Source organism: Mustelus asterias, chromosome 8 (genome assembly GCF_964213995.1).
Source record: "Mustelus asterias chromosome 8, sMusAst1.hap1.1, whole genome shotgun sequence".
Taxonomy (NCBI): domain Eukaryota; kingdom Metazoa; phylum Chordata; class Chondrichthyes; order Carcharhiniformes; family Triakidae; genus Mustelus; species Mustelus asterias.
In genome coordinates this window covers 14,128,474-14,152,646 of record NC_135808.1, presented here as the reverse complement: position 1 = coordinate 14,152,646, position 24,173 = coordinate 14,128,474, and the positions used below count along the sequence as shown (strand labels likewise).

General features: G+C 43.8%; 2 protein-coding genes across 10 annotated transcripts in view; one reads left to right on the top strand and one right to left on the bottom strand.

Annotated features, from left to right (window-relative positions):
• Positions 1–18,393, top strand: part of LOC144496870 (RNA-binding protein 4B-like) — a 157,664-nt gene extending 139,271 nt beyond the window's left edge. The window contains exon 5 of one of the 2 annotated variants that reach the window (XR_013498459.1): positions 18,127–18,393. The gene's annotated coding sequence lies outside the window, so the exon portion shown is untranslated. Of the gene's footprint in view, positions 1–7,666; positions 7,929–18,126 lie in introns of those variants that run through there. The other variant, XR_013498460.1, reaches the window with a different exon arrangement.
• Positions 1–21,856, bottom strand: part of LOC144496871 (SLAM family member 9-like) — a 74,925-nt gene extending 53,069 nt beyond the window's left edge. For 4 of the 8 annotated variants that reach the window (XR_013498461.1, XM_078217443.1, XM_078217447.1 and 1 more), the window contains exon 1: positions 21,483–21,819. Coding sequence is in view for 7 of the 8 variants with exons in the window: in XM_078217443.1 (XP_078073569.1) it covers positions 21,483–21,555 (73 nt within the window). In the remaining variant the exon portion in view is untranslated. Of the gene's footprint in view, positions 1–21,482 lie in introns of all 8 variants that reach the window. The other 4 variants (XM_078217448.1, XM_078217445.1, XM_078217444.1 and 1 more) reach the window with 3 other exon arrangements.
• Between the last annotated feature and the right edge of the window lie 2,317 nt (positions 21,857–24,173).

The following is a 24,173-nucleotide window of genomic DNA, read 5'->3' as shown; positions in this document are numbered from 1 at the left end:
CTACCTCTGATATCCGTCCTGTATCTCCCACCACGAACCCTATAGTTATGCCCCCTTGTAATAGCTCCATCCACCCGAGGAAATAGTCTTTGAACGTTCACTCTATCTATCCCCTTCATCATTTTATACACCTCTATTAAGTCTCCCCTCAGCCTCCTCCGCTCCAGAGAGAACAGCCCTAGCTCCCTCAACCTTTCCTCATATGACCTACCCTCCAAACCAGGCAGCATCCTGGTAAATCTCCTCTGCACTCTTTCCAGCGCTTCCACATCCTTCTTATAGTGAGGTGACCAGAACTGCACACAATATTCCAAATGTGGTCTCACCAAGGTCCTGTACAGTTGCAGCATAACCCCACGGCTCTTAAACTCCAACCCCCTGTTAATAAAAGCTAACACACTATAGGCCTTCTTCACAGCTCTATCCACTTGACTGGCAACCTTTAGAGATCTGTGGATATGGACCCCAAGATCTCTCTGTTCCTCCACAGTCTTCAGAACCCTACCTTTGACCCTGTAATCCACATTTAAATTTGTCCTACCAAAATGAATCACCTCACATTTATCAGGGTTAAACTCCATTTGCCATTTTTCAGCCCAGCTTTGCATCCTATCTATGTCTCTTTGCAGCCTACAACAGCCCTCCACCTCATCCACTACTCCACCAATCTTGGTGTCATCAGCAAATTTACTGATCCACCCTTCAGCCCCCTCCTCTAAGTCATTAATAAAAATCACAAAGAGCAGAGGACCAAGCACTGATCCCTGCGGCACACCGCTAGCAACCTGCCTCCAATCCGAAAATTTTCCATCGACCACCACCCTCTGTCTTCGGTCAGACAGCCAGTTACCTATCCAATCGGCCAACTTTCCCTCTATCCCACACCTCCTCACTTTCATCATAAGCCGACCATGGGGGACCTTATCAAACGCCTTACTAAAATCCATGTATATGACATCAACTGCCCTACCTTCATCAACACACTTAGTTACCTCCTCAAAAAATTCTATCAAATTTGTGAGGCACGACTTGCCCTTCACGAATCCGTGCTGACTATCTCGGATTAATCCGCATCTTTCTAAATGGTCGTAAATCCCATCCCTAAGGACCCTTTCCATCAATTTACCAACCACCGAAGTAAGACTAACCGGTCTATAATTACCAGGGTCATTTCTATTCCCTTTCTTAAACAGAGGAACAACATTCGCCATTCTCCAGTCCTCTGGCACCATCCCCGTGGACAGTGAGGACCCAAAGATCAACGCCAAAGGCTCTGCAATCTCATCCCTTGCCTCCCACAGAATCCTAGGATACATTTCATCAGGCCCAGGGGACTTATCGACCTTCAGTTTATTCAAAACTGCCAAGACATCCTCCCTCCGAACATCTATTTCCTCCAGCCTATTAGCCTGTAACACCTTCTCTTCCTCAAAAACATGGCCCCTCTCCTTGGTGAACACTGAAGAAAAGTATTCATTCATCACCTCGTCTATCTCTACTGACTCCATACACAAGTTCTCACTACTGTCCTTGACCGGCCCTAACCTCACCCTGGTCATTCTTTTATTCCTCACATAAGAGTAAAAAGCCTTGGGGTTTTCCTTGATCCGACCCGCCAAGGACTTCTCATGTCCCCTCCTAGCTCTCCTAAGCCCCTTTTTCAGCTCATTCCTTGCTAACTTGTAACCCTCAATCGAGCCATCTGAACCTTGTTTCCTCATCCCTACATAAGCTTCCCTCTTCCTTTTCACAAGACATTCCACCTCTTTTGTGAACCATGGTTCCCTCACTCGGCCATTTCCTCCCTGCCTGACAGGAACATACCTATCAAGGACATCCAGTATTTGTTCCTTGAAAAAGTTCCACTTTTCATTCGTTCCTTTCTCTGACAGTTTCTGTTCCCAACTTATGCCCCCTAATTCTTGCCTAATCGCATCATAATTACCCCTCCCCCAATTGTAAACCTTGCCCTGCCGTACGGCCCTATCCCTCTCCATTGCAATAACAAAAAACACCGAATTGTGGTCACTATCTCCAAATTGCTCTCCCACAACCAAATCTAACACTTGGCCCGGTTCATTTCCCAGTACCAAATCCAATGTGGCCTCACCTCTAGTCGGCCCATCCACATATTGTGTCAGGAAACCCTCCTGCACAAAAACTGCCCCATCCAAACTATTTGACCTACAAAGGTTCCAATCAATATTTGGAAAGTTAAAGTCCCCCATGACAACTACCCTGTGACCCCCACACATATCCATAATCTGCTTAGCAATTTCTTCCTCCACATCTCTATTACTATTTGGGGGCCTATAGTAAACTCCTAGCAACGTGACCGCTCCTTTCCTATTTCTAACTTCAGCCCATATTACCTCAGTGTGCAGATCCCCCACGAAGTGCCTTTCCGCAGCCGTTAAACTATCCTTGATTAACAATGCCACTCCTCCACCTCTTTTACCAGCTTCCCTACACTTAGTGAAACATCTATACCCCGGAACGTCCAACAACCATTCCTGTCCTTGTTCTACCCACGTCTCCGCAATGGCCACAACATCGTAGTCCCAAGTACCAATCCACGCCCCAAGTTCATCTACCTTGTTCCGGATGCTCCTTGCATTGAAGTAGACACACTTCAACCCACCTTCCTGTCTACCAGTACCCACCCTTGACCCTGATACCTTCCCCAATACCTCACCACCCTCACTGACTTCTGGACTACAACTCCCTTTCCCACTCCCCTGACAAATTAGTTTAAACCCCCCTGAAGAGCCGTAACAAATTTCCCTCCGAGGATATTGGTGCCCCTCTGGTTCAGGTGCACCCCGTCCTGTTTGTACAGGTCCCACCTTCCCCAGAACGTGTTCCAATTATCCACGTATCTGAAACCCTCCCTCCTACACCATCCCTGCAACCACATATTTAACTGCACTCTCTCCCTGTTCCTCAACTCGCTATCACGTGGTACCGGCAACGTACCAGAGATGACCACATGTTTCGTCTTGGCTCTCAGCTTCCAGCCCAGCTCCAGAAATTCCTGCTTTAAATCCCCGTCCCTTCTCTTACCTATGTCATTGGTACCAATGTGCACCACGACTTGTGAGTGTTTCCCCTCCCCCTTCAGAATCTGGAAAACACGGTCTGAGACATCACGGACCTTGGCATCCGGTAGGCAACATGCCATCCGTGAGTCTCTTTTGCTGCCACAGAACCTCCTATCTATCCCTCTAACTAACGAGTCCCCAATAACTATCGCCCTCCCGCTCTCCCCCTTTCCCTCCCGAGCCACAGAGACGGACACAGTGCTGGAGATCCTCTCACTGCGGCTCCCCACTGGTATGTCGTCCCCCTCAACCGTATCCAAAGCGGAATACTTGTTGCTAAGGGGAACGACCACCGGGGATCCCTGCACGGACTGCTTCCTCCCAGCCCCTCTCACCGTCACCCATCTGTTTTCAATCCTCGGAGTAACTGTATTCCTAAAGCTTGTGTCTATGGCCATCTCTGCGTCCCTGATGATCCTCAGTTCATCCAACTCCAGCTCCAGTTCCCTAACACGGTTTTGGAGGAGCTGCAGATGGGTGCACTTCCCACAGGTGTAATCAGTAGGGACACTGTCGTCGTCCCTCACCTCAAACATAGTGCAAGAGGAACATTGCACTGCCTGCACACCCATCCCCTCTAGATACCTTGCCAGTACCAGGTAGAAAGTGCAAAAATGAATTCAACTCACCCCTACTCGCCCTTTCAGCCTAAGCCCTGTGAGCCAAAGTCTTATAGCTCACACTCTGCTTCCCACACACTCAAGCCCTGTGAGCCAAAGTCTTATAGCTCACACTCTGCTTCCCACACACTCAAGCCCTGTGAGCCAAAGTCTTATAGCTTACACTCTGCTTCCCACACACTCAAGCCCTGTGAGCCAAAGTCTTATAGCTCACACTCTGCTTCCCACACACTCAAGCCCTGTGAGCCAAAGTCTTATAGCTCACACTCTGCTTCCCACACACTCAAGCCCTGTGAGCCAAAGTCTTATAGCTCACACTCTGCTTCCCACACACTCCACTGCCCGCTCCCGACGCTGCCCGCTGTATACTGCAGCCTACCTTTTATACTTCACGCGCTTAAAAAACCCTTCCCAGACTCCTTTGCTGCCCACTTCTAGTTTTCACTTTAAACTTGAAAAACTGCTGTTCAAGTAAAGGCCAAAAAAATACACACACTAGCTGACTAATTAAATAAACAATTCAATTAATCCAATTAATCTCTCACCAGCACTGCTGCTTTCAATCACCCCTCTCAGCTTGCTCCAGTGGATCAATGAGGGGGAACCTCCCAGGTAACTGACTTTTAAAGTTAAAATAAAAACCCTTCCCAGACTCCTTTGCTGCCCACTTCTAGTTTTCACTTTAAACTTGAAAAACTGCTGTTAAAGTAAAGGCCAAAAAAATACACACACTAGCTGACTAATTAAATAAATAAACAATTCAATTAATCCAATTAATCTCTCGCCAGCACTGCTGCTTTCAATCACCCCTCTCAGCTTGCTCCAGTGGATCAATGATATAACCCCAAAGTATAAGACTATAAGGAATAGGAGCAGGAGTAGGCCGTTCCGCCCTTTGAGTCTGCTTCACCATTTAATAAGTTCATGGCTGGTCGAACACTCACCAAGTCAATTTTCCTGCCTTCTCCCCGTAATGCTTAATTGCCCTATTGATTAAAAACCTAATCGATCTCAGCCTTGAAAGCGCCAAACGACTCAGACTCCACAGCTTCCTGGGGTAAAGAATTCCAAACATTCGCCACTACTTGAGAAAATAAATTCTTCCTCAAATCCATCTTTAATGAGTAACTCCTTATTCTGAGACTATGCCCCCAGGTCCTACACTCTCCCATGAATGGAAACATTCTCCCAACACTTACCCTGTCTAACCCCCGAAGAATCTTACATGTTTCAACCTTATCATTTCTCATTCTTCTGAACTCCAAGGATTACAGGCCTAGCCTGTCCAATCTTTCCTCATGTGACAGTTACTCCGTACCCTGGATCATCCGAGTAAACCTGCTCTCGAATGCCTCCAGTGATGTTATATATTTCCTTAAATAAGGAGACCAAACTATACAGTATTCTAAATGTGACCTCACTAGCATCTTGTGCAGTTACAGCAACACCTCTTTATATTTATACTCCGGCTCCCTTGGAATAAAAGCTAGCAATTCATTTGCCTGCCCTATTACTTTCTGCACTTATATGCCAGCTTTCTGAGTTTTATGAACAAGAATTCCCAGTTTCATGAACAGCTACAGCTTTCTTCAAATCTCTCTCCATTTAAATAATAATCCACCTTCTCAGTCTTTCTTCCAAAACGAACGATGTCATATTTTCCCACATTGAATTCCATTTGCCAATTTTATGCCAATCACTTAACCTGTCAATATCTCGCTGTTATTTATATTCTTCTCAGAATCTGCCTTCCCTCCCATCTTTGTATCATCCACATATTTGGCCACAGTATACTCTGTTCCTTCCTCCAAGTCATTAGTATATATTGTGAGGAGCTGTGGCCCCAGCACCGATCCCTGTGGCACTCCACTAATTACTGTTCTCCGTCCTGAGAAAGCTCTCCTTATCTCTACTCATTTCTTCACAATACCAGTTTTGTGTCTTGGTGGAAAATTTGGAAAGCACCTTGCTGTCTCTTTCACTTGCTGTTTTAGTAAGAGGAATACAGCTAAATTACAGGAGATACGGATATGAGTGAGGTCTCCTGTGAATTTCCTCCCTTTTGTATATGCTTCCTGTCAAACAGTGAATGTTGCAGATGGAAAGTGGGTGGGTGAATACATCAATTCTACCCAGCTATTGGGTCTGTGAAGTCAGAAAAACAAAGAATCTCATCGCAGATATGAAATCGATGTGCTTCATGTAGCCATAAATTGATTGCCAAAGTACCTAATGTATTTCCAGTATAATCCTTGATCTATCCTGGATAGCAGAGCCTTCACAAGACCGCAACCCTTGAATAGGAAAGCTGGGGATAGAAGATCAAATAAACCTAACTTATCTGGTGATCTCGGCTATGTCTCAGCCCTGCATTACTCATTTTTTCCATCCAAATTTGCATAAAAACAAATGTCTTTTAGATGTAGTGTTTCTAATTTGGTTTGCAACACTGAGCGTATACAGGAAGGGCTTGGAGGAAATTAATCCATTTCCATAAATCACCAAAAATATTTAGCCCGTGAAGTGGGCGGCACGGTAGCACAGTGGTTAGCAATGCTACTTCACAGCTCCAGGGACCTGGGTTCGATTCCCGGCTTGGGTCACTGTCTGTGTGGAGTTTGCACATTCTCCTTGTGTCTGCGTGGGTTTCCTCCGGGTGCTCCGGTTTCCTCCCACAGTCCAAAGATGTGCAGGTTAGGTTGATTGGCCATGCTAAAATTGCCCTTAGTGGCCTGGGATGCATAGGTTAGAGGGATTCGTGAGTAAATATGTAGGGATATGGGGGTAGGACCTGGGTGGGATTGTGGTCGGTGCAGACTCGATGGGCCGAATGGCCTCTTTCTGTACTGTAGGGATTCTACGATTCTAAGAAAACCAGAGGAATTTCTGAATCAGAGGAAATACTCAGAGAGACGCTGAACAATCGAAGGATGGCAGGAGGGTGAATAGAGGCAGGATATTGAATCATTGGAAACACAGATGGAAGGTGATGGGGTTTGTATTGTGGCAGCACCAGCCTGAATGGGCGAAGGGTCTTCTTCATCAAAACTGATCTCAGCCTTGCTCCCATTCCCTGACAATGCCTTTCCTCCTTTCTAAGATGTTGAGTGGGATTTTTCTCCCACTCCATGGTGTGTTTCACAGCAGCAGGGGGCAGCGCACACCGTGGTGCGATCTTATTGTCCCACTGTCCTCAATGGGGTTTCCCGTTGAATACACCCCTCGTCGCCGGGAAATCCGTGGCAGGGGTGAATCATTGGCGGGACCATAAGTTCTCACCGGCATGAACGGGAGCAAGATTTTGGGGAACGTCAGTGTCAATGTTAGATTTTGTCCTGAATTAGCAAAGAACTTGAGAAAAGATAGTATTAAATTATTTGCACTTAGATCCTCTGATGATTCGCTGAGTTGATGAGCGTGTTATTCAACGATTGAGGAAAGTCCCTGGGTTCAAGCCTCAGTGTCAGTTGGCCGTGGTTGGCCCGAGAGTTGGGCTTGTGGGGCAGGGGAGTGTAACATCAACCACAGTTTCTGCTCCTAATAATTATTCAGTGGCCACTGTTGGAAGGTGTACATGTGTGAAGATAGGTTTGCATTTAGCTGCAGTGCCTTACAAGCTCTAAAAGATCTCTGACCACTTACTGTCATGATCACATAGGAAGAATAAGCAGATGGCCATGGCAACTGGTTTATACTGGGGACCCATAATCAGCAAGAATTAGTACCCTTGAGAGAGGAATGGAAACGGTTCGATTTGGGGAGGAGCAAACATGTTACAGCCTTTACCATAGTTTTGAGGAGAGCAAATGCACGAGTAGGAAGTAGTAAAGACCTTGGTAATCAAAGTCAGTGAGTCATTAAACCCACAAGCATGCAATTAAGAAGAGAGGTTATTGTTTAACATGTGCTCTCTGACATCTGTTTTCACAATCTGCTCTCCTTCAGATCAATAAAGGAGGAGCAGCTGCATTGCAAATCGACAGCCGGTGCTGGCGCCTGTAAATAAAATTGTTCTTCAGAAACAACACAAGTACAATGGACGAACTATGAATGCGCACAAATGAAGAGAAAGATTTTCATTGGTATAGGACCTCAACGTTCTCTATTTCAACATATGTGTTAAATTAATTACTTTATTACTTTTCAGACAAACACTGCAACTAATGTAAGCACAAGATCCAATAAATAGCAGACAAGATGAATATCCAACTGAACAGTTTTTGATTGTGTTCGTGGAATCGTTACAGTGCAGGAGGCCATTCCACCCATCTAGTATACACCGGTTCTCTGAAAAACCATTCTACCTCGTCCCACTATAAAGTGTTTATTCAAGGGACATTGTTGCCACCTGGAAACCTGTTTTCCTCTTCCTTGACTGTTAGACTTTGCATGTTTCTGGGAATGAGTTCTGTTCAAATATTTGCATCCGTGATATCCATCATTCATGCCCCATAATAATAATATACACAACTATACAGCAGCTGTTTCTGTTTGCTGTCAGAAGGGTGGGGGAAAAAACTGAACAGGGTGGCAGTTTGGAGCTGAATTTAAGGATGATTTAGATAATATTTCAGGCAAAACAACTTGTGTGTTTCACGAGAAACATGTGGTGTATTTGCTCAAAAATGCTTCAGCCCTTTGAGGAGCGACAGGATTTTAATTTATATGACACACTGGCCAATGCCACTTGGTGGTCTGATCACTGTCAAACCAGTCCACTCTCAAAGCCACTTAGTGAGAGGCCTGTCCTCCCTTTGTGCTACAGGGATACACCACATCACTGATGGCCTATTACCCAGAAGGCTGACTGGATAGCGAGTGACCAGAAGCTGGGGACTCTGAATGACATTCCGTCTGGGTCAGTTAGTGTACTATATAATTAAATTGAGTCGCTATTCTATACCATGTGCAAGGCTCACGGTGTAAACTGCATCCAGCTACTAACTGTGCATAGACTGATCTGGTTTCCATTACTTTTTGTGTGTTTGTTTTATGTACACAACCATTTCCAGTTCTGACTAGTTCAAACAAGGAAGTGCTGTGATGGATAGATAGAGCAAACTGTTCAATGACATAATTTCTGCGGAGATAGTAAAGTCTTTCTCAAGCATCCGGATTCTTACCTCAAATGACCACCGAATCAGACACCCATAAACAGAAATTTAGACTATCCCTGCTGATTCCTCTGCCTACCCTTTTGGAAATTGAGAGAGTGAACAGTGGATGAGGACAAGTTTGGTCTCAGCTGCAAAATAAGCTGCTGTGTTCATTGTCTGGTGCACTTAGATGAGCACTAGGCAACTCTAATTACTGCTGAGGTATTAAACCTCATTACACTTAGGAAAGCAAAAGGAAAATAACAAGTAACTTGATTGCATTTTGCAGCTTTCTTGACCTCAGCGTGTCCCTGTGTTTTACGGTCAATAAAGTATTTTTTGAAGCATGGTCACTGCTATAATGTGGGAAACGTGGTGGCTAATTTTCACACAAAGTTCCACCAACAGTCAGGAAATAATGACTAGGTAAAGAACATGAAAACTAGAAGCAGGAGTAGGCAATTCAGCCCCTCAAACCTGCTCTGCCATTTAATATGATCATGGCTGATCTCATTTCGTCCTCAACTCCTCTTTCCTGCCCGTTCTCCAATACTCTTCAACCCATTATTAATTAAAAATCTGTCTATTGCCTCATTAAATTCACTCAATGTCCCAGCATCCACTGCATTCTGGGGTAGTAAATTCCACAGATTCATGTGCCTTTGAGAGAAGTAATTTCTCCTTACTTCTGTTTTAAATCTGCTACCTCATCCTAAATCCATGACCTCTGGTTCTAGATGCCCCACAAGTGTAACATCCTCTCCACATCTACTTTTCAATCTGTTTTATTGTCTTATATACCTCAATTAGATCTCCTCTCATTCTTCTAAACTCTAAAGAATATACGTCTAAACTGCTCAATTTCTCTTCCTAACACAAACCCCTCATAGAATCATAGAATACCTGCAGTGCAGAAGGTGACCATCTAATCTGGACTGACTCTCCAACAAAGCATCTTACCCACACACACCGCATGCCCTATCCCCATAACCTTACATACTTACCCTGCTAATCCTCCTAACCTACACATCTTGGAACACCAAGGGGCAATTTAGCATGGCCAATCCACCTAACCTGCACATCTTTGGACTGTGGGAGGAAATTGGAACACCTGGAGGAAAGCCACGCAGACATGGGGAAAATGTGCAAATTCCACACAATCACCCAAGGCTGGAATTGAACACAGGTCCCTGGCACTGTGAGACAGCAATGCTAGCCACTATGCTTCTCCTTCTGGTCTGCTTCACAGTCCTCCCTGTCTACTTCACAATGATCCCACACTCCTCCCTGTCGACTTCACTATTATCCCGGACTGCTTCACACTCCTCCCTGTCTGCTTCACTATTATCCCGGACTGCTTCACACTCCTCCCTGTCTGCTTCACTATTATCCCGGACTGCTTCACACTCCTCCCTGTCTACCTCACTATTATCCCGGACTGCTTCACACCCCTCCCTGTCTGCTTCACTATTATCCCGGACTGCTTCACACCCCTCCCTGTCTGCTTCACTATTATCCCGGACTGCTTCACACTCCTCCCTGTCTGCTTCACAGTGATTAATCTCGTGAACTGCCTCCAAAGCAACTACATCCCTCCTCAAGTTACAGAACTAAAACTGCACAGTACTTCAGATGCAGTCTCACTAATGCATTGTACGGTCACAGCAGCACTTCCCTACTTTTATACTCTAACCCTTTAGCAATAAATGCCAACATTTCATTTGCCTTTCTTGTTACCTGTCATACCTGCATTTTAGTTTTCACCCAGAAGGACACCCAGGCTGGAACTCTACCACCTCACCCGCCATGGAATCGGGTCCGACAACGGAAATCTCCTTTGACTTCGAACGGGAATTTCTGGTCTCGCTCGAGCAAGGCCGTAAAGTCCCGCCCCCAGATTCCTCTACGCTGAAGCAGTCTGAAATTTCTCTCTTTTTAGATAATTAGTTGCCTATTTTTTCTGAACAAAATGGATAACCCCATACTTAACCACACACTTATAAAATGTGAACTGTTAACTTGATTTAAGCGGTCCCCATATCTGCCACATTTCGACCCACTCAGCTAACCTATCCATATCCATTTGTAAATTTCTTATTTCCAAATTTCAACTTACTATCCCACCTATTTTGGTGTCATCTGAAAATTTGGCTATAGTACATGCTGTACCTACCCAAGTCATCAACATACATTGTAAGTAGTTGGGGCCCGAGGGCCGAACCCTGAGGCACCCCACTAGTTACATTGTGTCAACCAGAAAAGGACTCATTTATCCCAACTCTCTGCTTTCTGTTGCTTCGCCAGTCCTCTATCCACGCTAATAAATTACCCCTAACCCAATGTGATCTTACCTTGTGTATTAACCTTTTGTGCAGCACATTATCAAATGCCTTCTGGAAGTCCAGATATACTACATCTACAGTGTCCCCATTATCCATTTTGCTTGTTACACCTTAGAAGAACTCTATCAAATTAGTCAATCATGATTTATCCTTCACAAAACCATGCTGACTCTGATGGATTGAGTTCTGGCTTTCCAAATGACATGTTATTACTCCCTTAATAATGGATTCTAACAATTTCAAAATGACAAATGTTAAACTAACTTGTCTACAGTTTCCTACTTTTTGCTTCCCTCCCTTTTTGAATAAGGGTGTTATATTAACATTTTTCCCAATCCACTGGAACCTTTCCCATATCCAGGGAATTTTGGAATATTATAACCAATGGATCCACTATTCCTGCTGCCACTTCCTTTAAAATCCTAAGATGTATGCCATCAGACCCTGGGAACTTGTCTGCATTCAATCCCAATACTTTGTTCAGCACTTTTTTCCCTATTGTTGCTGAATATTCTAAGTTTCTTTCATTCTATTAGCTCTGCATTACCTGTTACTGTTGGAATGGTACCAGTGTTATCCACCGTGAAATCTGTTTTAGCAAGCTGGTTGAGAGATTGGTCAAATAGTGTCACATGATTTTTTTACCTCAGCCCAAATGGTCAGACAGGGCCCCAGTTCAATGACTTTTGCAACCTGGATTCTCTGAACTAGGACTTGAACTCAGGACCGTCTGACAAGAGACAAGAGTTTTATCAGGTGAACCATGGCTGACACCTAAATAAGCTCGGCAGAACTAAGCAGGTTTGACAACAGAGGCGAGGGCAGGGTAGGAGTAAAGACTGGTGAAGCTGATAAGCAAAAAAGGAACACAGGTTCTTGCACCAACAGAGATCACGCTCAATGACTCAGGTTCACATGTTGCTCTGTGGCCATCTCTGCAAGCCACTTAGTAACGCCAGTTATATCAGTTATATTTATATATTTCCTGCCAACTGAGACAGCTCAAGTCTCAGTGTCAGTAAATCACATCCAGTTGACTTTAAAGTTGTGGCTGGTTGCATACGTTGGAAATTTAGTCAGTTTAAAAAGTACTTAACAGAGTGGAGTCTATAAATCAACCTTTGAAACCTCCAAACATCCTTCCAAAAATGGGGCTTGACTGATAACGCCAGCTACAAAATGTGAACTTTCGGTTTGGGTGTGTGTGTTCCCATTATTAAAATGTGAAAAAAACAACAGCACCAGTAACTCTCAAAATTAATAGGACACAATTTACTGAATCAATTAATTGTGCAATGATACACAAAACATTTTTAAAATGCCAAAGTCATCACCTTCAGCATCCAATACAGAGTTCAGTGATTTCATTCGGAGTCACTTTGGCTGTTGCCTCACTCTGGTTCAGATGTTGCATTTTTGCAACAAACCCTCTTCCTCTCCATTCATTGAAATGGATATTCTCCCTAACAGCACCATGGGTGTACCTACACTTCAGGGACTGCAGGGGTTCAAGAAGGTAGCTCACCACCACCTTCTCAAGGGCAACTAGGGATGGGCAATAAATGCTGGCCAGCCACTGATGTCCACATCCCATAAAATGAATTCTAAAAATGTTTTTTTACAGAATATGATTCCACTTTTTGCTAATCGCATCCCACGATTTGATAACAAAAGCATACAAAACATCAGAGCAAAGCATGTTTCCACTGTTGGTGAAATTTTCTTTTCCATCAACTATCCAACTATTCCATTTGGTGCAAACATGGTCCTTGAATATCTTCCAAAGGCACTGAACTATGAATGTTTAACACCCCCGATATAACTGTGATGTGGGTGTTAGCTCTTTGCAGGCACCTCTTGATCTCACTGCTTATACGGGATTCAAATACGTCCCAAATCAATAAGCTACATTCTTCCCATAGAGTCATAGAGGTTTACAGCATGGAAACAGACCCTTCGGCCCAAATTGTCCATGCCATCCTTTTTTGAAACCACTAAGCTAGTCCCAGTTGCCCGCATTTGGCCCATATCCCTCTATAGCCATTTTACCCATGTAACTGTCTAAATGTTTTTTAAAAGACAAATTTGTACCCACCTCTACTACTACCTCTGGTATCTTGTTCTAGACACCCCCCTCTGTGTGAAAATATTGTCCTGCGTATCTCTCCCCTCTCACCTTAAACCTAAGCCCTCTCGTTTTAGACTCTCCTACCTTTGGGAAAAGATGTTGACTATCTCGCTGATCTCTGCCCCTCATTATTATATAGACCTCTGTAAGATCACCCTGAGGCTCCCTGCAGCCTCCGACGCTCCAGGGAAAGAAGTCCCAGTCTAACCAGCCTCTCCTTATACTTCAAACCATCAAGTCCTGGTCGCATCCTAGTAAATCTTTTCTGCACTCTAGTTGAATAATATCCTTTCTATAATAGGGTGACCAGAACTGTACACAGTATTCCAAGTGTGGCCTTACCATTCTTGTACAACTTTAACAAGACGTCCCAACTCCTGTATTCACTGTTCTGACCAAAGAAACCAAGCATGCCAAATGCCTTCTTCACCACTCTGTCCACCTGTGACTCCAGTTTTAAAGAGCTATGAACATGTACCCCTAGATCTCTGTTCTATAACTCTCCCCAACATCCTACCATTAACTGAGTAAGTCCAGCCCTGGTTCGATCTACCAAAATACATCACCTCACATTTATCTAAATTAAACTCCATCTGCCATTCATCTGCCCATTCGCCCAATTGATCAAGATCCCATTACAATCCTATGTGACCTTCTTCGCTGTCCACTATGCCACCAATCTTTATGTCATCTGCAAACTTACTAACCCATGCCTCCTAAATTCCTACCCAAATCATTAATATAAATGACAAATAACATTGGACCCAGCACCGAGCCCTGAGGCACACCACTGGTAAGAAGTCTCACAACACCAGGTTAAAGTCCAACAGGTTTATTTGGTAGCAAATACCATAAGCTTTCGGAGCACTGCTCCTTCGTCAGATGGAGTGGAAATCTGCTCTCAAACAGTGCAAACAGGCAGAATACTGATTAGAATGCGAATCCTACAGCTAGCCTGGTCTTAAATATACAGACAATGTGGGTCCAGACCTCCAGTTTGAAAAACAACTTTCTACAACCCTCTACATAGGCTACCAGGATGGCTATTCCACACATTATTGATCCAGAACTCCACTGCATCTTCATGCATCCAACTATTGCCACAGTAGAGTTGCAAAAAAGCTCCTTCAGGGAACGTGATGTTCATTTGAAAATTGCCATAGGCTTTAATTTAATTCTCTCTGTCACGGAGGCTAGAACCACTGTGAAATGTGTCTTCTCTTGTTCCCAGGAAGAACTGTTTCAGACTCTTTCCATTTCATTGTTTGGTTGCTGGACATATCAAAATTTAGAGAAGCTTTATCCATTTTGGTGATGTGAATTACGAGGGACCTGTGCTTTTTTTTACTGCTGTCTGATAATCCATGAAAACATTACTTTGGCGTTGAGGTCTTCTGGTAGTATTTGAGCAACCCTGGTTTTCAGTTACTACACTGAACTGTTTCATTCCATTAAACGGCCACATCAACTTGGTCTGAAATCTTTGCTGGAGTCTGGGTTCAATTTGGCTAACACTTAAGTATGTTTTAACGCATTTCATTCCTGGTGACGATGTAAAACTGCTCCAATGATTTGAAATCACATTCCAATATTTGCTTCCCAAGATCAGGCCATTTGGTGGCACATTTGGTTTTAGGCATTCTCATCAGTTTAGATTGCCTTTTCCTTCCATTCTTGCACCAGTTTGTCCACTGCGGTAGAATTATTTGGTGAGTTAGCAGAAAGCAGCTTCAGACTTCATTTTCTGGTTTGGAAATGGGGAGGCAGTGGTGTAGTGGTATTGTCACTGGACTAGTAATCCAGAGACCCAAGGTAATGCTCTGGGGGCCTAGATTCGAATCCCACCATGGTAGATGGTGAAATTTGAATGCAATAAAAATCTGGAATTAAAAGTCGAATGACGACCATGAAACCATTGTCGATGGTTGTAAAAACCCATCTGGTTCACTAATGTCCTTTAGGGAAGGAAATCTGCCATCCTTACCCGGCCTATGTGTGACCCACAGCAATGTGGTCGACTCTTAAATGCTGTCAGGGATGGGCAATAAATGCTGGCCTAGCCAGCGACACTCTCACCCAATGAGCAAATTTTTTTTAAAAATCTATTTATGTTTGTAACTCACTATTTATATACACACTATTCTTTGCAAGCGTGTCTTAAACTGCCTCTCATCTTTGCAATATAATATAACATAAATATAAAACATGCATATCTGTGGTGAAAATTTGAGGCTGACTACTAAGAGAAGTCTAGAACCATAAAAAACAGTGTGGGGTGGAGCAAAGGCATGATTTTTGGCACCAAAAGTTGAGTCATTATTTTTGCAGTGTTAACTTGTGTGCCCTGGTCTGTGGTACACTTAACAAATTTATGCAAAACTATTTCAGAATCTTTGAAAAGGGGAGGAATTCTCAGCAGCTTCTGGAAAAGAAGCAACTGGCCAAGACCCTCCCACGGTTTAATTTTTTTCAGTTGACCTCACAACAGGGACAGCTGGTGTTCCTGCTGCCACCTGATGCAGTAAGAACCTTATTACTGTTGAACTCTTATGTTGATTGTAGGAACCCGTTGCCAGTTTCTTGTGCCAGTTGGCATAATGACTCAAAAATGGAGTCCTCACATTTGGTACCAGGATTGAACAGCCAACTGATGTCCTGTAAATAGATGCCTTTGGGGGGAAAGGGTGGGGCACTCAAAAGTCAGCCATACTGCAACAGATGATTTTGCTAATTTAATTTTTGCTTGCATGGTCTGCAGCTCCTGTCACAGCTCTCCAGCGCTTAACATTTTGGTTCAATCTATGGAGGGCCCAGACATTTTGGTCCCGATGCTGAGCTACATTTGTGTTCTCATTATGCCCTGGTAACCCACCCAGAATATTTGGATGAGACCAAACAACAACCTTGGTTTGAGCCTTAGGCTGGAGCCTATGCACGGGCACAGCACTCACATCTGAAATGAGCATCCCAGTTGAAAGTTAGCCCCCGCTGAACACTGGCTATGAGGACAGGAGACTAGCTGACGTTAGGAACTGTGGGGACAAGGACAGTCAGCTAAATAATAATGGTGTCAAAATTAATTTGGGATAAAATTAGTTGACATTTGAAAAAGCATGGAGTAATAAATAAAACATGTATTGGTTAAAGGCAAAGCATGTTTGACTAACTTGATAAAGTTCTTTGATGAAGTAACAGAGCAGGTTAATGGGATTAACGAGGTAGTAATAGCACGGATACATGATTATTGACTGTACAGACCGGTAAAGAGTAGGGTAAACAGTTAGTTCTCAGACTGATGGAGGTATACAGTAGTATTCTCCAAGTTATTTGAAATATTGCTCTTTTTGATTAATATTAATAATCCAAACACGATAATTTCATGGTTTACAGATGATGCAAAATTCAGAAATGTAGTAATCAATGTGGCAAATAATAGACTTGAGGAGGGCATTTACTGGTAAAATGGCAGACACATGGCAAATTAAATTTAGCATGGATGATCAAACAGAAGAAGTGTGAAGTGGTGCATTTTGTTAGGAAGAATATAGAGAGACAATTTGAATGAAACAGTGCAATTTGGAATGGAGTGCAAGAACAGAGAAACTTCGGGTCTATGTCCAGAAATCTTTGAACATTTGACAGTGGTTTTAAAATAGCCTTTTATTACTCCAGGAATAAAATACAAAAGCAAGGAGGAATTAAGAGAGAGTGGAAGTTACATGATACTTGACACAACTACCAGACCTATCAAAGCACTTTGCTGCCAATGGAGTACTTTTTGGAGTGTAGCCACTGTTGTATATAGGACATATAGCAGCCAATGTGTGGCTTTGTTTAACACCTCATCTGAACGTCAGCACCTCTGACAGTGCAGCTTCCCCAGTAGTGCACTGGAATGTCAGTCTAGATTTTTGTGCTCAAGCATTAGAATGGGATTTAAACCTACTAGTTGAGCCACAGCGGATATATAAACTAATGTTAACCTTTATAAAATACTGGTTAAACTTTTACTATATTCTGTTCTCCAAGATATTAGAAACACTCTCCTTTTTGATAAATATTAATGATCTGGACTTGGGCACTGTACTTGCTGAAGGATGACAGAGTCTTAGAAATTGTGCAGAAAATATTTACTAAAATACCGCCAACGTCGAGGGGACGACAGTTATGTGGAGAAATTCCAGAAACTAGAGTCCTTCATCTTAAACAGAAAGTTAAATGGAGATTTGATTGTGGTGATTGTGGTGTTCAAACTCATAAACGGTGAGTAAAGAAGAAGGTGGTAAAGGAGGCAGCACCTTGCACAGTGCAGAAGGGAAGTTATAAAGGAAAAGAACAGACAAAGAAGCAGCACAACCACTCTGGTAAACCCATGTAACCTGCCATGTGGAAAGCTGCTGGTCTTGAAGGACCGGTGGAAAAATCTGGCTGCCTCTCACTCCCTGGTTTACGGGCACACAGTGTGTATAGTGGGAAAAGAAGTGCCTCGGAGAATCAGATCCCTTTGACATTCTATTCTATCCCTGCAAAGGCAATTGTCATGTACAACACATCAACAGAGAACTAAGAGTGGGAGAGGAACAGCCTAATTCTGCACAAACAGGAAATTGTGTAGCGAGTAGGCAGATACTACAGGGAGCTGGTGAGAGACAATGAGGTTAAACCCGGGTCGGTAATCAAGATGTTTGGGAAGGCTTTGTTCAAGCCCTTTATGTTTCTTGTCAGCCTTGTGTGGTTTCCAAAACTCTTACAATGGCTTTATCACCAGCTACTATTTCTGGCAGGGCAAGTGTCATTAAAGACACAGCTAAATAAACTCTTCAATGTTTTATTTTACAGGGTTGCTTGGAAGAAGGGGCCAGTCGCTGGATAACTCCAACCCCCACCGAATGCTTCCACATTAAGAATACTGGGAAATCTCTGCATCAGTTTTCTTGCTAATATAACAAAAACTAATTAAAATACTGTGATTGACTGTACAATTGTTTAGTTCTATTGTATGTGACTTTGCACTCTTGTCTTTTGAAAGGACTTCCGGAACATTGTATATTCGAGTTTCTGACACTTGCATTGAATTTTATACTAAACCACATTTCCATTCCTGCTTGCAATTTGTCCTGGGTAAATGTGATTGAGAGATGGCTTGATGGGAAACTGTGGTCTGTGCATTCATTGATCCCAAATGTTTAAAAGGAACCAAATGGTAAGAAGCTAAACTTCAGTAGAAATTTAATGTGCATGAAAACATGTGAAAACCATTAGATAAACACACCTTTGTAAAATTCCAGACACCAATACAGGGCAGAGAAGACAATAATGCTTTGAATCTCAATCAGCTGAGTGGCATATATTCCTGGCTTTTACTATTCACTAGCATTGAAATGATAATTAACTAATAACAGTCCTAGAATAGCAAAAATACAGGTGACACTCAGGGTATCAAAGAGTGATCAGGCCTGAGTGTATAGGTTAGGCAGCACAGTGGTTAACACTGCTGTCTCACAGCGCCAGGGACCTGGGTTCGATTCCTCCCTTGGGTCAATATCTGTGTGGAGTTTGCACATTTTCCCCGTGTCTGCGTGGGTTTCATCCGGGTGCTCTGGTTTCCTCCCACACTCCAAATGTGTGCGGGTTAGGTTGATTGGACATACTGAATTACCCCTTACTGTCTGGGTGATTAGGAAGGGTAAATATGTGGGATAATGGGGATATTGCCTGAGTGGGATTGTCAGTGCAGGCAAATGGCCTCCTTCTGCACTGTCCGGTTTTTATGATTGGTATACGGCATATTTTGTAATTGGGCTCAAATCATAGCTTTAGGTTAAATTGGTCTCCAAAGGCTTTGCAGTATTTTAAGGATGTTAGAAAGGCATCTCAAGGCATTTGTGATATGTTTGACCAAAAGGTTAAGGGCCACATTGCTTGTGGAAGTATGAGCTGGTGGAGGGACCATACACACAGCACATTGACTGATACAACATGGCCCAACTGTTGTACCCCTGACACAGTTGTGTGGTAATCTATCTAGGGCTTAATGGAAACACTGCTGCAGTTTCATAGCTCTTAATCTTACTGATAACGAATAAAATATAACCACTGTCATTCATTTTGGTATCACTTCGAATCATGTCACAACTAGAGGAGGAGCTGGGGCTGCCAGCAATGGCCGTTGTATGTGGGTGGAAGTGAGTGCTGGCAGCTGCTGGCTCAGACTGTGGGAGTGGGGTGGGAGGGGGATAGAGAAGTGACGACTCCGATCAGGGGTGGGAATGGGAGTCCCTTAGACCATTGTGGGTGGTGGGGGGGGGGGGGGGGGGGATTTACTCAGGTTATGATTAAAGATAGTGACCTGATCTCTATGCAGCCAGGTTTTGCCAGCGTGTTTAGGCCCAGACCCCTTATGATATGTGAAACACGCCCCCTTGATTTTTTTTGGCCAGGATTTTCCATTCCCACCTACTGCTGGGATCTTCCAGTCTCACCAAAAGTCAATGGATGTTTGGCTGGCCTGCTGCATCCCCCACAGCGGGTCTTGCTACAGAGAGGCTAGAAAATCCCAGACAATATAGCAAAGAAAAGGCATTATTGACTTTAACTGCTTCTTTGGTGAAAGTAGCCTGAAGCTATACATCTGCTCGATAGCTTACAGGAAAAAGACTTCTCAGTTAATAAAGTGCAGATTATTCTATTCCTAATTTTTAATGTAGTCAAACACCAAATGGACCTCAGACCTGCTTGCCTAAACCTGCCCGAATGATCATAGCTACAAGTTAAAATCTCACTGGAGAATTTAGTTTCAGTTATTTAAATACAATCTAAATCAATATTTCATATCAATATAAAATTTGGTATGTACACTCGGACTCTCACCAACTTTTACAGATGCACCATAGAAAGCATTCTTTCTGGTGTATCACAACTTGGTACGGCTCCTGCTCTATCCAAGACCGCACAAAACTACAAAAAACAAAGAAGCCCAGTCCATCACTCAAACCAACCTCCCACACATTGACACTGTCTACACTTCCTGCTGCCTGGACAAAGTAGCCAGCATAATTAAGGATCCCACACACTCCGGACATTCTCTCTTCCACCTTCTTCCATCGGGAAAAAGATACAAAAGTCTGAGGTCACGTACTAACCGACTTCTTCCCTGCTGCCATCAGACTTTTGAATGAACCTACCTCGCAGGAAGTTGATCTTTGTCTGCATCCTAGCTATGACTGTGACACTACATTCTGCACTCTCTTGTTTTCTTCTCTATGAACGGTATGCTTTGTCTGTATAGCACGCAAGAAACAATACGTTTTACTATGACAATAATAAATCAAACAAATGGCCTAGTAAGCCAGACAATTGTATCTTTACTGCAGTGGTACTGCAGCACATTCTCAAACACACAGGGAGGAGCAATAAATGCTGGCATGATCACCAATTCCCACATCACACAAATACAGCTGCTTCCATATTGACAAAAGAGGTCAAAATCTCCAAGGTAAGAAATTCCGCAAAATGTGTTGGCGAATCCTGCTCGAACTTTTTCCGCGAATGGGGGTATGCATGGCAGTTGCCCCGATTGCTAATTCTGGGCAATTACACTGCATTGAGAATCATCCTAAAATGTGATTTAAAATCTCTAACGTTGTGCCAGTGTTACGTCAATATTTACTTCCTAAAAAAAAGAATTAAAATCTCTAATTTCTGGGTAACTATCGTAAACACCCAAACTGAAGCCCCCTCATAGGACAACACTGCACCGCCCCCCCCCCAGTGATTTTCCCCACCAAACCTGAACCCCAAAGGGTTCCCCCAACCCGCCGATCTAGCCTGACCTTCCAAAACTCTCCGCCAGCTCTAACAACAACTGTTTTAACACCCAAAACATGCCAGAAATAAAGGTTTCGACTGAAGCCTGACGAAGTCTGATAACCCCCCCGTGAACACCAGGATTGCGGGGGGGGGGGGGGGGGGGGGCTCATGATTTGCGACACAGAATAGTCCTCGACGGGTGCCATAGCGGAAATAATCCATAACTGTTGATGATCTAAAAAAAACAGAAAATGCTGCAAATATAAGCATCCCCGGTGTCCTTGAAAGGAGAAAAAAAAACCTCTTGAAACAGATAACGCTGCCGCCCTTTCGCTGCCTCTGATGTTTTTATCCTGATTTTACTGTTAACTAAATCATCAACTCACCGTTAAGGTCGTTCAAAAGCGCCAGGAGAAACCAAATGATCAATATATTAGTTAAAAAGCTTTGTTTCAACATGTTCTTTGTGTCTCTTTACACTGGGTGTAATTTTAGCCGAATCTCGTTCCCACACCGCATTTATAATGGGAGGAGCATTCAATTTCACTACCGATTGGCGGAATTTTCTTGTCGCTCTGTGCGGTATTCCCCCGGGCATAGCCACCACCCCTTCTTCCGATCGCCACACAGCCGATCACCCCACCCACACCCCCAACCCCCACCTTCCCGCCCCGGCTGATGAACACCCACCCCCTCTGCAGAGTTTCCCCCTCTCCCACCCCCAACGGAGCTCCCTCTGCTTCTCCGTCACTGCCCCCTCAGGTCATGCCCCACCCCCTTGGCACCAGGATGCCCTGTGAGCAGTGCCACAGGGTGCGATGCTGACAGTGCCAGGCAGGCACTGCTGGGGTGTCAGGTTGGCAGTTTTAGGATGGCACTGCCCAGCCCTGCCCCCGGCCACCCAGGTGCCTTCAACGGCCTCGGTTGCCACCAGCAAGGTCATCACATCTGGTCCCCGTTGGTGAGGACCTTGACCAATGATCAGGTAAGGGCAAGCGGGCCTCAGATAAAAACATCTGGACTCACAAATCATATTTAAGTAATTAAGAAATTAAGTAATGAATATTGAAATAGGCTTTGCGTCCATTATGGGCATGAAGCCAATTTCACCAGCAAAACAGTGCCGGTAAGAGCACGACAGGCGAAAAACAGGGCATGAACCTGATTTTCCATCTCTTACCCGATCTTACCGGCTCACCACACTGATCGACCAGTGGGACGAGCTGGTAAGATCACGCCCTTTGGGTTTTAGATTGTTTCCAGTTCATCCAATCAGAGGCTGGATTCTTGAGAAGTTGAGAACAGCACAAAACTCAAATTTTGAGATCAAGTTGAGCACTGGTAAAGATGGCAGATAGGACAATCAATAATTATATCATTAGACCTTTAATTTCATCTTCAATGATGTGATTCAAACCCAAATCAATAAACCAATAGCCTGGGCCTCTGGACTATTAGCCCAGTGACAGTACAACTATGCCACCACCTCCCCCTAATAGAAGCTTACAAGACCATCACAGGTTTAGATAAGGTCGACAACGTAATGATGTTCCCATTAGTTGAGTGAACAACATCATTGGACACAGATTGTATATTTTGGCAAGTGATAAAGGGGGACATGGGAAAGAGTTTCCCTCCTCCCAGTGAGTGGCAATAAACTGGAAATTGGTGGTGGAAGCAAAGGTGATCAATGTTTTCAGGGTAGGAGGGGAAATTAAACATGCTGGGCAAAGGGCATAGAGCAAGGGTGCGATAGAGTAGGTTGTAGTGCGTGGGCCCAATGGACTAGATTGTAGTGCATGGGCCCAATGGACTAGATTGTAGTGCGTGGGCCCAATGGACTAGATTGTAGTGCATGGGCCCAATGGACTAGATTGTAGTGCATGGGCCCAATGGACTGAATGGGCTTTAACTGTGCCATACTGCTGTTATGAACAGGATTGTTCTTTTGGCTTCAGGATCAATTGATGGTACTGAGACATATCTTCTTGAAGGCAGCCCTTTTTCCAATAAGGCGTTTCTAAATTGATCACCTATCATTCACTTGAAGGTCAGCAGTCTCTTGATCTTGTTGGCCTAGTCATCAACCAGTAGCTCCAGAATCTTCATAGCCCAACCTGGAAAGGACTAAGTGATCGCCTTAAAATGACTCCGTGGTAAAGTAGCAGACCCCTTGTTTCAGCAGAGAAAACCTTCTGGTTGGATGGTTGAGGCCACAGGGGTGGCCTGTCTATCTCGTAGATCCCAGTGTGTGGGGAGATGTAATAACACAGGAAACCCAGCTAGAAAGGAATAGTATATTAAACACAAAATTATGCCATTACTCATGGCGTACATCAATAAGTACCACCTTTCTTTTATTTTGATCAACTTATCCGAATATATTACAATTTATTCAAATACACTGTGAATTACAATACAAATACATTGCAATGTCAGTCTATTTTATCAGCCTCCGAAGAATAAGTGCTACTGAAACATGATTTAGAGTTAAATATTAACAGGCCGGCAGAATTGGCCTGTTTCCTTATCAATGAAGTTGCGAAGGTTTCCAATTCCCCATTAACTGTCACCTGTATTAAACAAACTGCCACATTCAGTCTTGACAAAAAACCATGGCAACCCCGTTCACATGATAGATAGCCAGCACCAGCCTCATTTCTACAAAGTTTAATAGCTTGAATGTTTTTTCTACAATGGGTGGCACAGTGGAACAGTGGTTAGCACTGCTGCCTCACAGCACCAGGGACCCGGATTCTATTCTGGCCTCACGTGACTGGAGTTTGCACATTCTCTGCGTGGGTTTCCTCCGAGTGCTCTGGTTTCATCCCAGTCCAAGGATGTGCAGGTTCGGTTGATTGGGCATGTTAAATTGCCTTTTAGTGTCAGGGGATTAGCAGGGTGAGGCTACGGGGATACGGTCTGGGTGGGATTGTTGTCACTGGAGGCTCGATGGTCTCCTTATGCACTGTAGGGATGCTATGATTTTATGATGACAATGATAAATGATTAAAATAACAAGCTGACATAATCACAAATGCCATATAGAACAATATGAACTGATTAACTGAATATTG